We start from the raw sequence: 15,450 nt of genomic DNA on the forward strand, positions 1-15,450 counted from the left end.
TAAACCAATTATACTATAAATAGAATAACTCAAACTAAACACATTAAATCCATATCTAAAAGCCAGCCACCTTCTTCACCCCCCACAAACCTGCTCAGGTTGGAAAGAACTGAATCTCTTCCATGGGGATGAAGTACTGGCAGATCCAGCAGCTCACCTCTTCCAGCTTTTGCACCATATTGGCTCATAAACCTAAGGCAGCTTGAGGTCCACCTGGCAGAAGCTGTGTCAAATGGCTGGTAACCAAACTAACTCAAGTCCTCGAGGGTGAAAGCATGGGAGATATACACGCCACTGGGTCTTTAAAGTTTGCTTTTCATAGTCTAGGGAAGGAGCTTCTAGTTCTTCCTGGCTGGATGTAATTTAAGATGCGCATTTGGGTTGTCTCAAATATTGCCATAGCTTAGTCAAGATCTGTAGATTTAGGAATGAGAGCTAGTTTTAAGTAGATCAAGATAATTGGCTTAAAATGACATTCAATTTCAAAGTTAACAGATACAGCATCTCAGCGAGAGGTTTTTAAAAAGCTTTTTGTTGTTTTGTTAATACTATGGATGTAGAAAGAAACTGGGCTCTGAAAACTTTAGTTCCGGTCCTCGCCAGCTCCAACCCTCGCCCTCACTCTCACACACATGTACACCTGTGCCCTGCAACACCGATGAACGACCAGGTCCAGCTGCCATTCTCTTCTAGCAATTTGTTGAATCAGCACAGAAAGCCATGGAGATAGAAGGTTAGGACCTCAGTTCCAATACTCTTCTGGAGTTGATCAATTTTACCCACGTTCCAGAGAAAATAACACATCGTGACCGTCACAGTCACTCCAAGCTGTATGTCCCAAGCAGGCAAGCTTGAGCAGGGGTGCCCTTCAACAACTATCATTACACTGCATGGATGCAAATAAGCTGGCTAACAAGGTGGATGGCTTTGTTGACATGGGGAAAATAAATTTCAATGGAGGAGACATCCGATATAACAGATTTATCACTTCCTGTTCATCTGCAATCTACTGATCAAAAATGGGTCCATCTTTAAACCTGACTTTTGACCTCCTCTCACTTCTCATAGCTTCTTTTTTTTTGAGGAAGACTAGCCCTGAGCTAACTGGGGCCAATCCTCCTCTTTTTGCTGAGGAAGACTGGCCGTGAGCTGACATCCGTGCCCATCTTCCTCTACTTTATATGTGGGACGCCTGCCCCAGCATGACTTGCCAAGCAGTGCACTGTCTGCACCCGGGATCCGAAGCAGAGAACCCCCGCCCGCTGAAGCAGAACGTGCGCACTTAACTGCTGCACCACGGGGCGGCCCCTCATAGCTTCTGATGTAAGCAATATTCCTGTCCCCCTAATGCAACACCACCTCTTTGCTCCTTACGCCAGTCTAATTTCTATAAACCAATCACTCCTTTTCCTCACCTTATTTGAGAATCCCTCCGGATAATCCTACCAGCTCCCATTTGTTGATGGCCTGGCACTATGGATACTTTATCTCACTCAGCTCCACAGCCCCATGAGGCAGGGACAAAGTGCGCCAGGCTTGTCCAAGGTCAGCGCTGTGGAGGTGGGGTTGAAAGCCAGGCCCACCTGTGGAGCCTCCAGTCTGAGCGCTCCACTCACCATGCTAACCCTCCTCCCACCAGAGACCAGCTACCTTTCCAAACTAAGTGCTCATTTCCCCAAACTTCTTCTGTAGGCACTGTCGGCGTCTTCATCCACTGCAGTGGCTATGAAAATCCACCCAGATCCCCTATCCCAATCTGTTTAATAATCCTGTGTGGAGTAACCCATGTCAGGCCTAGGACACATGGGAAAAGGGGTGGAGTGGAGAAAAAAGGAAGCAGCAGGCAGGAAAAGGTCAGGAAGAGATGAGAACGATGCAAGAGGAGGTGCGTGGCTAGCGACCCCTGCCGGCTTCCCACCTCACCACTGCTCCAAAATGGAAATGGCCACCCTGAGCGACCACGGGGACTTCAACTCGCCTCTGGGGCAAGGCTTGTCACGTGTAGAAAGGAAAAAACAGCTGTGAAATAAAGGCACTCTGCATAGACCGCGCCCGCTTCTACTTTTTTTTTCTTTTACTACAGCCAGTCTCGAAGTTTCTAAACCGTATCAGTGATATAATTAGTGATAGGGAAGAATGTTCCAAAGTAGCGTGCAGAGGTGATTATCTCGTAGAGAAAAGCTGCTGTGGTTTCGGCTCACACCCACAAGCAGCTGCAGGTCCCTCCAGGCCCGACTCCCGTCTCCGGGCAAAGTGCGGGCGCCCCGCGCGCTGGCCACGCTCCCGGGACGACTGCGTGCGACCACTTGTGTTCACTCTTTACTTAAAAGTGAGAAGACAAAACAAGATCCAACCTCCCGGAGCCACCTTTGCTGGGAGCAAGCGGGGGCGCCAGGAGCGCCAGCCAGCCTCTAGGCTTGCACGGGCCCGCCGCCGGGCAGAGACGGCCGCCGGGGACAAAGGCGGCCGGGCACGCCCAGCGACCGTCGCCGCCCGCTCCGCAACGACGCGGCGCCCAGGGCCCGAGCGGCAGTTCGGGACCAAAAAGCCAAGCTGCCGCCACCGGCCCTGAGCGGGGCCGCCGCGCCCCCAGCTCCCCGCGCGCGCCCGGCGCCCCGGCCCTACCTGCAGGGCACCCCGAGCTCCTCCGGCCGCCGAGCCCGCCGCCCGCCAACGCTTCCTGCCGCCCGCAGCCCCCGCCCCTTCCTCCGCCCCTCCGCGCCCCTGCCGGGCCCCCGCCGCGGCTTCCCCAATCCGGAGCCGGGGGAGGGCGCAGGGACGCGGTCGCGTCGGCCGGGCGCTGGAGACGAGCCGGCCCCCACGAAAGGCCCGTTGCCACCCCGGGGACCGACGGCGGCCCGGGCGGGGAGTCCCGGCGGGTCCCGATGCCGGGCGCCCCGCCCCCGCCCCCGCCCCGTCCCCGCAGAGGCGCCGAGCGTGCTGCGCGCTCCGGCTGCCCCTGGGGTCCTTTCCCCCGTGCGAGTCACTTTATGGGACTTGGGATAATTTACTCTCCACCCTCTTTGTTGGCATAGGGATTCAGGCCAAAGTAAACTGGAAGCAACTCCAGGATTTTCAGGTCCGGCTTCCACAGGCAGAGCGAATTGGAGGAAGGAATCATGCAGAAATTCCGGGCCCGGACTTTGGGGTCTATAGATGATTGGGGTCTATAGATGATGGCTTTGCTTGCTTTTTTTTTTTTTTTTTAAGATTGGCACCTGAGCTAACAACTGTTGCCAGTCTTTTTTTTTTTTTTTCCCCTGCTTCTCCTCAAAGTCCCCCAGTACATAGTTGTATATTCTAGTTGTGAGTGCCTCTGGTTGTGCTATGCGGGATGCGGCCTCAGCATGGTCTGACGAGCAATGCTACGCCTGCCCCCAGGATCAGACCCAGCGAAACCCTGGGCCGCGAAACAGAGCGCGGAACTTAAACACTCGGCCACTGGGCGGCCCCAAGATGATGGCTTTTCTTGAGGCAGAGCGTGTTGTCCTCACCAAGAGTGCGGTCCGGAGGGACCGGCGCTCAGCGCTGGATTTAATTGAGCTCCTCCTTGCGTGGTTGGCTATCGCGTCAATTTCCTCAATGAACAACTCTTTGGATAAAAAGATTGGACGACTGGATGAAAAAAATGTAAGGCACCATTTCTAATAGGTTAAAACAAGTGTAAGGGATACTTAGGAAATAAGGATAAGGATCTGTCTTCTATAAAAACTACCCTATTATTTTTTGAAAGAACATCCACCTCCCCCGTATGGTGGTGGTGACCGTGTACTCGGTGCAGCACCTGGCTTGGGAAGAGCTCAATAAATGATTACAGCCACCACCTTGCCCCCCCGGAGAGCAGGACGGGCCTTCTGTTGGCTTCCCCCTTACAGAGCCCAGGTGCTGGGCATGCAGGAGGCGCTCAACAAATACTCACCCACAGGATGAGAGTCCGGGCTTCCGCCTCTGCTCTCTGGACTTTACCCAGTCTGAATGTTATCTGACCACCAGAGCTTCCTGTTCTTTTGCCTTATTTTCAGGGTCCCCTCTGCCTGAGTCCTGAACTCCCCCCCAAGCGCAACCCAGTTGGCTGATGTTCCACTTATCTGAAAGGAGCAGACGGCAGGAATTTATTTTTCCCCCCAGTGTCTTCTCTCAGAATATTGCATTACTTTCATAGCCTATGTGGTTATATAATGTAAGATTTTTGTCTCAAGACATAAATACAAAGCATTTGGGGATACTTATTTCAGAATTATAAATGTATTATAACCTTTTAAAGCAGTAGTCTCCCCCCAGGATAGCGCTTTAAGCCATCCTTAAAACGGCTAAGAGCCTGGGATGCGGAAACAGGCTGCTGGGTCCTAATTCTGGCTCCATCATCTTATTAGCTGTGGGGCACTGGACAAGTAATGCAGTTCAACCTCTCCCAGCTTCAAATTCTTCTCTGCAGAATGGGAACGGAAACTCAATAGTTTCTGAGACTGTAACTGCCAAACGTCTGGAACAGCACCCAGCCCACAGGAAGCCTTCAGTACATGCTATTTTTAGCTATTGAAGATTACCGAGACCGGTTCTCAAACTGTGGCCTCTGAACCAGCAGTAACAACATCTGGGAACCTACCAGAAATGCAAACTCTTGGGACCTACACAATCAGACCTACTGCATGAGAAACTGGGGGTGGGGGGCGGGGAAGCCTCCCAGTGACTCTGCTGCCTGGTCACCTTTGAGAACCACTCACAGACTGATTAGAATCCTGCCAAGCTCTCTCTTCCTTCTCAAAGAAGAGCCGGAAGGCAAATCCACATTACCAAATAATTAGGACAGACTAAAGACCGAAAGTTAACTGACAGGATGGCTTGATTCTTCCTATATGTGAATAGTCACACAGAATTGACTAAAACTGGAGGTTTTAGTCAACTGTCACCTATTTTAGGAATGAAATACATGGAGTAAAATTAAATTAAGAGATTAGTCTAAAACTTAAATTTTGGTCATTTTTTTTCAGTGTTTACCCCACTAAACCTTCTGTTTTCTCATATAAATCATAGAAATATCAAATTTCTGGGACTCTGATTCCTACACTTGAGCGCCAACGAAGAAACGACTGAGTTGTCGTCGGCAAGGGGACTTTGTGGGACGTTTGGAAACCTAATCACCCTGAGGTGAAGCAGCATGACCTCACTGGGCTGCTGTGCAGACGACCCACTGATCTGGTTTCAGTTATTTTCATTAATAACTGCTATTTAGTTATTTTTCATATACTGGTTACACCAATTCATTCTTGCTCTTTTAGTTATGATTTGGAAGATCACCGGTTTTGTAAGGTCAGGCAACGAGGAAAAACAGCAAGCCAAAGGGGCTACTTCAATTATCACAGGCAGTCATTACACAAGACCTGAACGAACATACTGCAGGGGGCAGCTGTGAATTTTCAACGAGGCAAAGCGACGCAGGGGGAAGGGTCTCACCTAACGGCTTCCGTTCTACTCCCCAGAGTTACTGCAGTCAGCCTACTGAACACAGCTGTGTTCCCAGGAAGACTCCGCTGTCTTCACTGTGTGGATGTTGTTCTTGTTTTGCACCAGGATGAAATAATGACCATTCTGACCTCCCGATAATCTTGTACTTCTATAAATACTGATAGAAATACCACCTTTTCATTTTAGGAGAATGAGCCCTAACAAAACAACTTTTTAAGGATTACTAGCCTAGACCGGTCTGGGGGTTCACTGAAGGAAAGGCTGCTCCAGAAGGTGTGTTTAATTTGCTTTTGCCCGCATATTTCAATTCTGTCTTCGTTACTGCTTCTCTGTGCCTCAGTTTCTCCACCTATGAAATGAATACAGCCATATATGTCCCTGGAAGAAGTGTCAAAAGATTTTAAACAGACAGCAATATTTACAGGTAACACAGTTTTATTACTTTAAAATATCAATATCACATTTCTTGTAAAGAGCTGCTAGTTTTGGGGGGCATTTTGCTTGTTTTTAAATTTTATTCTGTGGCTAGGGAAAATACCATCCCTAAATCTAAATATATGCCGTGTGGTACAGGATTTGAGTGAGGACATCAGTACGAACTCATGCTCAGCTTAATATATATACACATACAGAAATAATTACAGATATGTACACATCCATGGGTTCATATACACACACATTTCCTAGCTCTGTCTGCTGGGCGGGTCTGGAAGCAGTGACTCCTCAGGAGCAAGGAGCGCATCCAGTGCCCAAATCTTGGTGTCTAAGTCCCACTGGAAACCATTCTCCAAGGAAGGGAACCAGGGCTCCCTGGAGAAGAGGCTGATTCGAGGGCTGGGGCTATACAAGATGAGCCTGAAGCAACTTTCCTACTTTCTTGTTAGAAAAGCATGGAAGTGCTCAAAAATCAAAAGGATGGGACACGTCAAAGACACAGGAGCCAACCTGACATAACTCCCAATAGCCAAGCCAGAACGACTGAGCAACAAAATAAATATTACCCAAGGTATAAAAGAAATACACGAGTCCATACTGATATAAATAATTGAATAAATAAACGGGCGAGAGAGAAATCTTTCTTAAAGAAGAGTTCCAAGTACTACATAAAGACACTCCCCCTTCCAGGAGGCGGAACATAAATAATCTTGCCCACCTCCCACCGACTGCACTTGGTGACAGGCTTCCAAAGAACAGAAGGATGGAAAGGGACACAGTGCCTCTACATGGAGGACCCAACAGACACCACCTGACCCAGCGCCCAGAGTTAACACAAGCCCACAGCATTCAACGCTGATACGATGCGGCCAGAAGAACCTTTCACCTGTGGTTTTCTTCCTAAAAATCCATAACCCCAGTTCAATCATGAAGAAAACATCAGAGAAACCCAAACTGAGGGACTGTCTACAAAACACCTGACCAGTACTCCTCAAAACTGTCACGGTTATGAAAAACAAGGAAGGACTGAGGAACCGTGACGTGAGAGCAGAGCTAATCGGACCTGATGACCAAATGCAATGTGGTTTCCTCCTGGGTCCTGAGGGGAAAACCAGTACAATCCAAGTCAAGTCTGGAGGTTAGTTAACAGCCATCACCAGTGTTGGCTTCTTAACAAATGTTTCACAGTTCTGTAAAACGTTAACATTAGGGGTAAGTCTCTATACTATCTTTGCAACTTTAGTGTAAATCTAAAATGATTCCAAGTTAACAAGTTAAAAAAACAAACATGTTAACATATAAAAACAGCTTCTACTGATTTCTGTATAATTTATAACCATGAATTAAATATTTTACAAAAACATTTTGAGTGTGTCCTCTCCAGAAAGTCAATGCTGCCAAGAAAATCCATGAATTTATGATGTTACCTTTAATTTATTAATTCATTATGTCAGGTATTTCAATAGTAAATATTGATAAATATTAAATATTGATAATGGCTTATAAAACTGTACCTTTTTAAAAGTCTGAAAAGTATCAATTAAGGGTTCTAAACATTTAAAGTGGAGGCCAGTTTGCTCATTTGCTCACCTGGCCATGAGGGTTACACTCGCCTTGTCAGACAGAGGACACGTCTCTGAGCAGAACAGCTGCCACGTCTCAGCTGGTGAGCTACTGGGTTCTCAGCAACGAGAGATACTCCATTACAAATGTGGCCCTTTCTCCAGAAAATATTTTTCCCTCTTCCCAGGTCTGCCTGTAATGACTTAAACAGAACCACTTCCCCTGTTCCTGTCTTTCTGACTTTCCAAGCAGTTTTTCTTAATAACTTTGGTCAAAGGTTACCCAAAAGATATATACGCTTGGGATCCTGGGCTGTAACCCATAACCCATGCAATGCTCTGATGTGTGTTAAACAACTTTTCATTGGTCTCATTAAATCCATCTTTTCTCCAATTTAGGCAAAGGTTGCAGCAAAAGACGATATCTGTCATATGAGTGGTTCATAAATTGGGAGTGGCTGTGCTTCCGAATTTGGTTTGCATCACCTTCTAGGCACATTACATATACCTAGATACCCTGGATTTTGCTCCCCAAGGTCACCAGCTGATGGTTCCAATTTTACAAGAGAAACAGACGTGGAAACCTTGTCCTTGTAACTGGTCCTGTCATTAAAGAAGTACGACATTCATATACTCAATGGGCTACACAAAACGAGTAGATTATGTGTTAATTAAAACAGAGAAAAAATAAAGTCAGATCCTTCCAGGCATAAATGTATACTTGAAATTTTATAGTAAACAAATATACTTCTAAGTGAAGACCTCCTGATATTTCCAAATAAAATAATGTTGAACATACTATTTGATGAATTTTACGTTGACCTCATTTTTTGGGTAAATATGGTTGTGAAAAGTGAGTTACAGACTCTTTCTTTCAAAATTCTCCCCTTAACACGCACCTCTTTCTGACACTGGTCAAGACAACAGGGCCCACTGGGAGCAACGTCCAGGAAGATAACCTCCCCTTTTTTCTTTAGTTTGAAGTTTTAATGTCAAAACAAGGTCTTAAAATAATCCTTTCACAAAAATAAGGCGGCGTTATGCTGTAAAAGCATTAGTTCTTTGTCACTGGTTACGTTCCTCCGTCCTAACTGCTGTCACCACCTGTCAGCATCTTCTTTAAAGATCAGTTTTCTCTTCATAGCGACACCTACACGCGGCACGCTGGCTGTCCAGGTACGGCTTGCAGCCTAAGTGGATGACACTGTCAAACAGGAGCTCCACTGTTGTCTCACACGCTGCAAAGCAAGAAAGCGCCGTTAGTGCTGGGCAGCTGCAAACCGTCGCGCTCTTCACGTGCATGGTAGGAGACAGCACGGCATCCAGCGTGTGCTCAGTGGGCGGCATCCAGCGTGTCCTCAGTGGGCACTTAACCCTATGTCAGGTTTTGAAAGGCCTCCCAAACCCTGCAAACCAGTAGTGTATACAAAGTTTCAGTTTCAGCCTCTCTGCCACATATCTACTTCTTGTTTGCATGCAACTGTTCAACCCAACTTTTTGCGCTAGACAAACCAGTGTCTCTCTCCATAGCACTGAGCAGGTTATCACTGTTCATTTTCTTTTCATCTGAAAAATATCACCAAGAGAGATGCCTGATAACACTCGTAAGTTTGCACTTGAAGGAAAGATTTTTAGGTGCAGAAGAAATGAAGGTTAAAAACAGAAACCTCAAAACATTTAATTATGGCCAACGGATTCTAAGAACTGACCACACATTATTTAAGATGCTTAAAGTAAATGGGCCCTAGTCTCTTTCTTTGACTACTACCCAGATTCAGCTTAGGAGGGGAGACAAAGGAAGCAAAGGTATTTTTCCTCTGGTATGCTTTTTAAATTTTTTTTTAAGAGTATAAAAAAATAACGGACTGACTTTTCTTAAGAGACCTGGAACACCCAGGTAAGATGATCTCAATACACGACCCTTAAAGAGACATACCAGACCGCCTTTTAGTTGTTCAAATACTTCCAATTTCAAATATTCATGTTAAGGAAGAAACTTTTCATTACAAAATCTTGACACTTTCAAAGTTCTCCCAAAGACTTTGCGCACTAAGGAGCACAACCACCCGCAGAAGTGGAAAGGCGGTGACGATTCCGTGGGAGACGGGCAGGAGACTGGTCTCATCGTCTAGCAACATCACCGTGTCCTTAGCTCAGAAAACAGGAAGCACATCCATCCACGCTTCAGCTGGACAACCAGCGCACTTCAGCGGAAAGCACACAAGTGACTCAGAGGTGCTGAGTTCCAGCTTCTCCTGGAGCAGATTTCTCCCTTGACAGCTATAACTAGGATTTCAGAATCACACCTATAATATGAGACTATCTGGGGAATACTGTAGTTGACAGACATAAGTTTTAGAGTCAGAAGTGCATTACTTGGGGCAAGTTACTTCTTTCTGAATGTCAGTTTTCTTCCTTGAAAAATGGGTATAATGCCACCTACTTCTTTGCGTTTCTGTGAACATCCATGGAAACATGTCTAAAGCATCCAGCACAGCGCCTTATGGGAAGTGCCAAAAATGTTAGTTTCTTTCCTGCCCCTTCCTTCTCATCACCCCTTCTCTTCTGACTTTAGGTATGTAACAGTACAGAAATCTTGTGGCCAAGAGTATCTGCACAGGGATTTGTATCTCCAGCACTATTTCATCTTACCCTCAGGACAACTCCGAGATGGATATTACCATTCTCGCTTTATAAACGAGGACACAGAAGCCCCTGTTCCTTTACTGTCACCATGTATCACTTTATCGTCACCACGTCAGTCCTCCTAGCAAAGCACTGAACCTTGGGGGGGCCCTCCTGACAGAGATATCTATGAAAAGACAGAGTTAAGACTCAAATCTTCTAGAATGTCCTACTCCAAATCCAATGTGCTATCCTCTTCAAATTCACTGGATCCAGGGTTTCAAAGCTTCCAACTCCGGATAGTTAGAGAAATACTTCAGGGTACAAGATGTTGGATGAATTCTTCTCCGCCTCACATACCCTCCTCCTAAGGTTCTCTAACACTTTTTGCTTCTGTGACTATAAATCATTTTAGATTACAAAATCCTTAACTCCTCGTGTCAGAGAATAGAAGGGCCATGCACAATAGATAAGGTAAGATACAGTGGAGGACTTCCATTGGTAAACCCTGTACGAAGACATGAAGCATCCAACAAAGCTTTACAAACCACACTCGGGCCGCCCCCGGGTCACCTCACCCTGCACGTGCTGAGCCAGGCCCAGTGTCTTCTGCACGTCCCGGCAGATCTTCGAGAGGCAATCCTGGAACTCCTCATCGCAGTCGTTCTTGCTTTTGCCGCAGGTCTCATAGCAGCGGTCGTGCTGGTTGCAGCACTTCGTCAGGGAGGGGATGCCGATGTTAAGCTGAAAGAGGTGTGTGGATGCATGACTGGTGGGGAAATTGCAAGCTCCTCTGCTGAAGCACCCCGCACTCGCAAAGATGGAGAAAGGAGACAGCAACTGCTGTACAGCTCACTTCCCACGTCCCATCTGCCCACGAACGTTCCCCCCGCCACCCTCTCTGCATCACTGTCCTCCGTGCCATCCCCATCAGTCTGTGCTCTCCCCCTCAGCCGTGCCCCAAAGCTGCCTATTTTGCAGTGTTGAATACGCAGTTACCTGCCGCTAACAGACCCAACTGCCAATCGTCCAAAACACAAACCATAGTTTTAAAAACAGAAAGGTAAGGCTAGGAGCATAGAAAAGATTCCTCCAGGGGTTGAGCAAGCATGGTGTTTGGATATTCCAAGTATTTTGTACCTCCTCCACCAACAAAATGTACTTTATATGAAATGTTACAGAAAACCTTTAAGCTCCTACAACTCCAAATTTTGTTCTTGTGATTTAATCTCTCAGTGTTCGTCCACTCCCTAGAGATCCCGTTCCTTCCAATCTATAACTTATCTGTAAGTATTTTAAATAGCTTTATACTGAAAACTTGTGTCCAGGAATCACTCTCATAAACTTTTTCCTCATAACACTTGGCTCAGATCCAGCCTCCCCTACAGCAAACACACAGCCACCCTGCTCAGCCTGGTTTTAATATAGAAAATATTATGCTTTATCTATACTTTTTGTCCTAAGTAGTACTACTTATATCTTCCAAACTTTTAAACCATGTTTGTCACATTAGAAAATATCATGTAGATGGTATTAACATCTACAAGATTAAAAAATAAAACATGAATTGTACTCCCTTTAGCTTTGTTAGGATTTATTAAATGTGTTTTAGCTATAAAAGAATATAATAAACCTGATCACTGTTACAACAAGCAAAATTATTTGTGAACCTGAGAACATAATGATAGTCTTGCATTATCAAGTATTACACAGCCTACCAATCATAAAACTTGTCAGATGAAAAATAATACTTACATGAACACCAAACAGTGGAGAGCCACATCCATTCGGTGGGGAGGGTTTATAACCATAACGTGGGACAGGCTTAGATCCTATAAAATAGAAATGGTATCATGATTAATTTTCAACATGATAGAAAATACATATGCAAAAAAGCAAACAATGTGCTAGACCAGCCTTTGAAATATTTAACATTGGGATGCTGACATAAGTTAATATGTCTTTATTCTGATGAGCATTAAGAATGCTAACTTGTCTACCTAATTATTTTTATTTCTCCTGTGCTGAAATAATGCACGAATGGACACACAGACACATATATGGAGGTTCATAAAATGTATGGGGGTTCATAAAATGTAATCATATTTGTAAACCCATACCATACAAATACACAAAAGCTTATCCTGGACTTCTGGAGATTTCAGAGGTTACATGCCAGACTGGGTCCATATACAGGAAAGATAAATGCACCCTGTTTTCCTGAACATTCTAAAACTTCTATTTTTAGGTTAAAACCTATAGGGCAAGAAGCGTATCTTCCCAACCTTGAGCCAATGCACCACTGCACACAAACTTCAATGACTATCAACTAACCAGTGTACTCCGCCAGAGCCTACAGCTAAGGAAGACAAGGTCATCCGATGACCATCTAATTACCATTATAAGGCATGACGGGACCACACATTCTAGTCCAGACTCCAGCCAACCATTTCACAAATATACTCTCTTACCAACTAAGGAGAAAAGTTAGGAATAAAGATAGCTTGGTGAAATACATTACTCCAGTTACAGTCTCCCTAATAGCACAACGATTCAGTAATGAAAAGAGATGACATCATAGCAGTCCCAAATGCTGGAAGGTACCCCAGAAATATCCCTCCTCGTGTCATACAGAAATCACAGCACCATACAGAACAGTCACCTACCCTCTCTCTGAATGTTTCCCACAATCCTCCTAAAATATCAAGAAACAGCCTATTCCATTGCGGAATGGCACAAACCATTAAATTCCTTTTCCTGTTTTCTTGTAAATTCTACTGTAAGCAATCCTCTACCCACCAGGCAACAGAAAACAAGTCAATTCCCTATTTTATATAATAATCCTTTCAAACATTTGGGGCTATCATTTATCTTTACTTCTAAAAAGAAAATATCCCCAGTTATTCCAAATACCACCCCGCAGTTGGATACTTGAGAGACACAAAGTACTTCAACTTTCATTCAACTAACATTTATTACTAGGAGACTTAAATAAAGATAAGTTTACCCTCCAAAAGTGAAGTGAGGGGGAGAAAAAAGCAACCCTTCCAGCAACCAGCCAGCAAAATAAGTAACCCACTCCAGGTAATCATGTAAAAGTGGTTTGAGGGAGTTGCTAAGATTCACAGGCTCCACAAAGGCGAGTGGGCCGAGCCTCAAGGGAGCAGCCCCACGAAGGAGGAGAGTTACAGCTGCTCCACCCCGTCCGAAGAGCACTGTGTGCAGAAGGAACCACTACGGTGGACCCAGGAACGCGGCGGCCGACAACAGAAGCCGGGCTTGTTTCTCCAGCGCTGTCCAAGGAGGGCTGTTCTGGGCCCCTGGAGATGAAGGTAAATGCCTCAGGCCATCAGAAGTGAGTCACTGTGATCCTTCAGTTCCGCCTTCCGTCCTTCAGTGTGAAGGAAACTGTTCATGCTTTGGCTTTTCACTTGCAAGGGCCTTCAGAGGGAGGATACAGTAACCACCTGGATGTCTACTGGGCACCCCAAACTTAAGATGCACCTCCTGACGTTCACCCCCAAACCTGCGCCACCCACAGTTCCCTCTTCTCAGGTAAGAGCAATTCCATCCTTCCAGGTGCTCTGGGAAAAAGTCTTAGCCATCTTCGACACTCTCATTTTCTTATATCCCACATCCAATTCAATCGCATGTCCTGTTGACTCTACCTTCAAAATAGCAGAATCTAACCACTTCTCACCACGTTCACTGCGGTCATCCTGCCTCACGCCCAAGGTTACTGCCATAACCCCCCAGTCTCCTTACTCCAGTTTCCGCACTCTGCCCTACCTCCGGCTAGAGTCCAATCTCAACACTGAATCTGAGGGATCCTATTAAAATGTGTGTTGGGTCAAGTCTTGCCTCTGCCGAAACCCATCCATGGCTTCTCACCTTATTCAGAATAAAAGCAAAAATCCTTTCCACATCTATAAGCCCTATATAATCTACACCCCCTGCCTCCATATTGTTCTGACCTCGTCTCCTTACTAGTCCGTCTCTTCACTTCCTTTCTTCCTCACTCCATCTGGTCACATCTGACCTCTTTGCTGTTCCACAGACACTCAGGTCTGCTTTTCCTCTGTGTGGATGCTTCCTCCTGGTAGCTACACAGTTACTCCTCTACCTTCTCAGCAAGGCCTTCTCATTTGTAGCACATATGACCTTTGAACACACTATACCACTAACCTACATATTTCCTTTCTCTCTCCCCATACTAAAGTAAAAACTCCTTCTTGAGGGCAGGAACTTTGGTTTGTACCCCCAGTGCCTGGAATATGAATATGGTTAGGTTCTAATAAATATTTGTTGATGAATGAATGAATGATTGAGCGAGCAGAGGACCTGGAAGGCCGATTCTGATAGCAGCTACAATTCTCATTATAAATAGATAACCTGGTACTGCTGTCTACCCTAGGTCTCTCTTGAGCTTGGTGAGCACTCATCAGTCTCCGAAGCCTGATGGCCTCAAGTCTCTCACATCTCTTTAAAATGGGGCAGCCCAAACAGAACCCCATTAGGTATGGTGGGCCTGTTTTGAGCTGGATAACGTACTTGTATTAATACAGCCTAAGACAGTTAGTATATGTTTCAGCTATCTCACTGTTGAGATACATCAGACGCCAGGAAAAATACATCAGTTCTTTAGAAAATAAATTCTTTAATATCTACTGCTAGAGGCTCAGCACTTCTGAAATTTAGTTTGTGAGCCTAAATACTAGATTGTAAAACTCTGTCCTGTTAGTTTTAGTACATCATTCAGGACTATTCAACATCTAGAGCTATTCACCCAGCGTTACTTGCTACTCCCAGATATTCACGAACTTGAGACACAGATGTCAGCCAGGACAGAGCTCCACAACACCCCCCGACAGATGAGCCTTCTCTACAAGCAGCCACGATGTCATTAACCCAACTCTTTGGGTAGACCACTCAACCAGCTGTGACTTCACCTAAGTCAAGTTTTATCCAGCCTACATTTTCCATGGGAGTATTATTAGAAATTAAGCACATGACCAAAGGCTTTCTTTGTCCCACCACACTAGAAACTTCTTCACCAAAAGGGAGGGAGGCTGGATCAGCATTATATTCTTGGAGAAGCCATTCAAGCACCTTGAAGCTTCACCACCAAGCTCTCTCTAGTCAGTGGTTTTAACAATCAACTGTTTAAAATGTTTAGAAATTTATCTAGCAATAGACATGAAGCAATGGGTCAAATTTTTAATCTTAAAACCAGTACAATAAATATGGCAAAGAGTGTTCAAAAAGTCTGGAGACAGGAAAAATAGTGTATCCACTGCATGTATTTTTCAGGTTAACAACTAGACTTACTGCTTTAAATTCAGAAGTGTATCACCAGAAGAGG

At 45.4% G+C, this 15,450-nt stretch overlaps 1 protein-coding gene across 4 annotated transcripts in view; it reads right to left on the minus strand.

Annotated features, from left to right (window-relative positions):
• Nucleotides 1–15,450, minus strand: part of LOC106829803 (caspase-6) — a 33,733-nt gene that overhangs the window by 11,244 nt on the left and 7,039 nt on the right. Inside the window, exons 2-4 of one of the 4 annotated variants that reach the window (XM_044767403.2) lie at nucleotides 11,844–11,920; nucleotides 10,667–10,832; nucleotides 5,884–8,701 (exon numbers count right to left, since the gene is read on the minus strand). In XM_044767403.2, coding sequence (XP_044623338.1) covers nucleotides 8,583–8,701; nucleotides 10,667–10,832; nucleotides 11,844–11,920 — 362 coding nt within the window. In that variant the 3' untranslated portion in view covers nucleotides 5,884–8,582. Of the gene's footprint in view, nucleotides 1–2,625; nucleotides 2,865–5,883; nucleotides 8,702–10,666; nucleotides 10,833–11,843; nucleotides 11,921–15,450 lie in introns of those variants that run through there. The other 3 variants (XM_044767401.2, XM_014839073.3, XM_044767402.2) reach the window with 3 other exon arrangements.

This window comes from Equus asinus, chromosome 3 (assembly GCF_041296235.1).
Source record: "Equus asinus isolate D_3611 breed Donkey chromosome 3, EquAss-T2T_v2, whole genome shotgun sequence".
Lineage (NCBI taxonomy): Eukaryota > Metazoa > Chordata > Mammalia > Perissodactyla > Equidae > Equus > Equus asinus.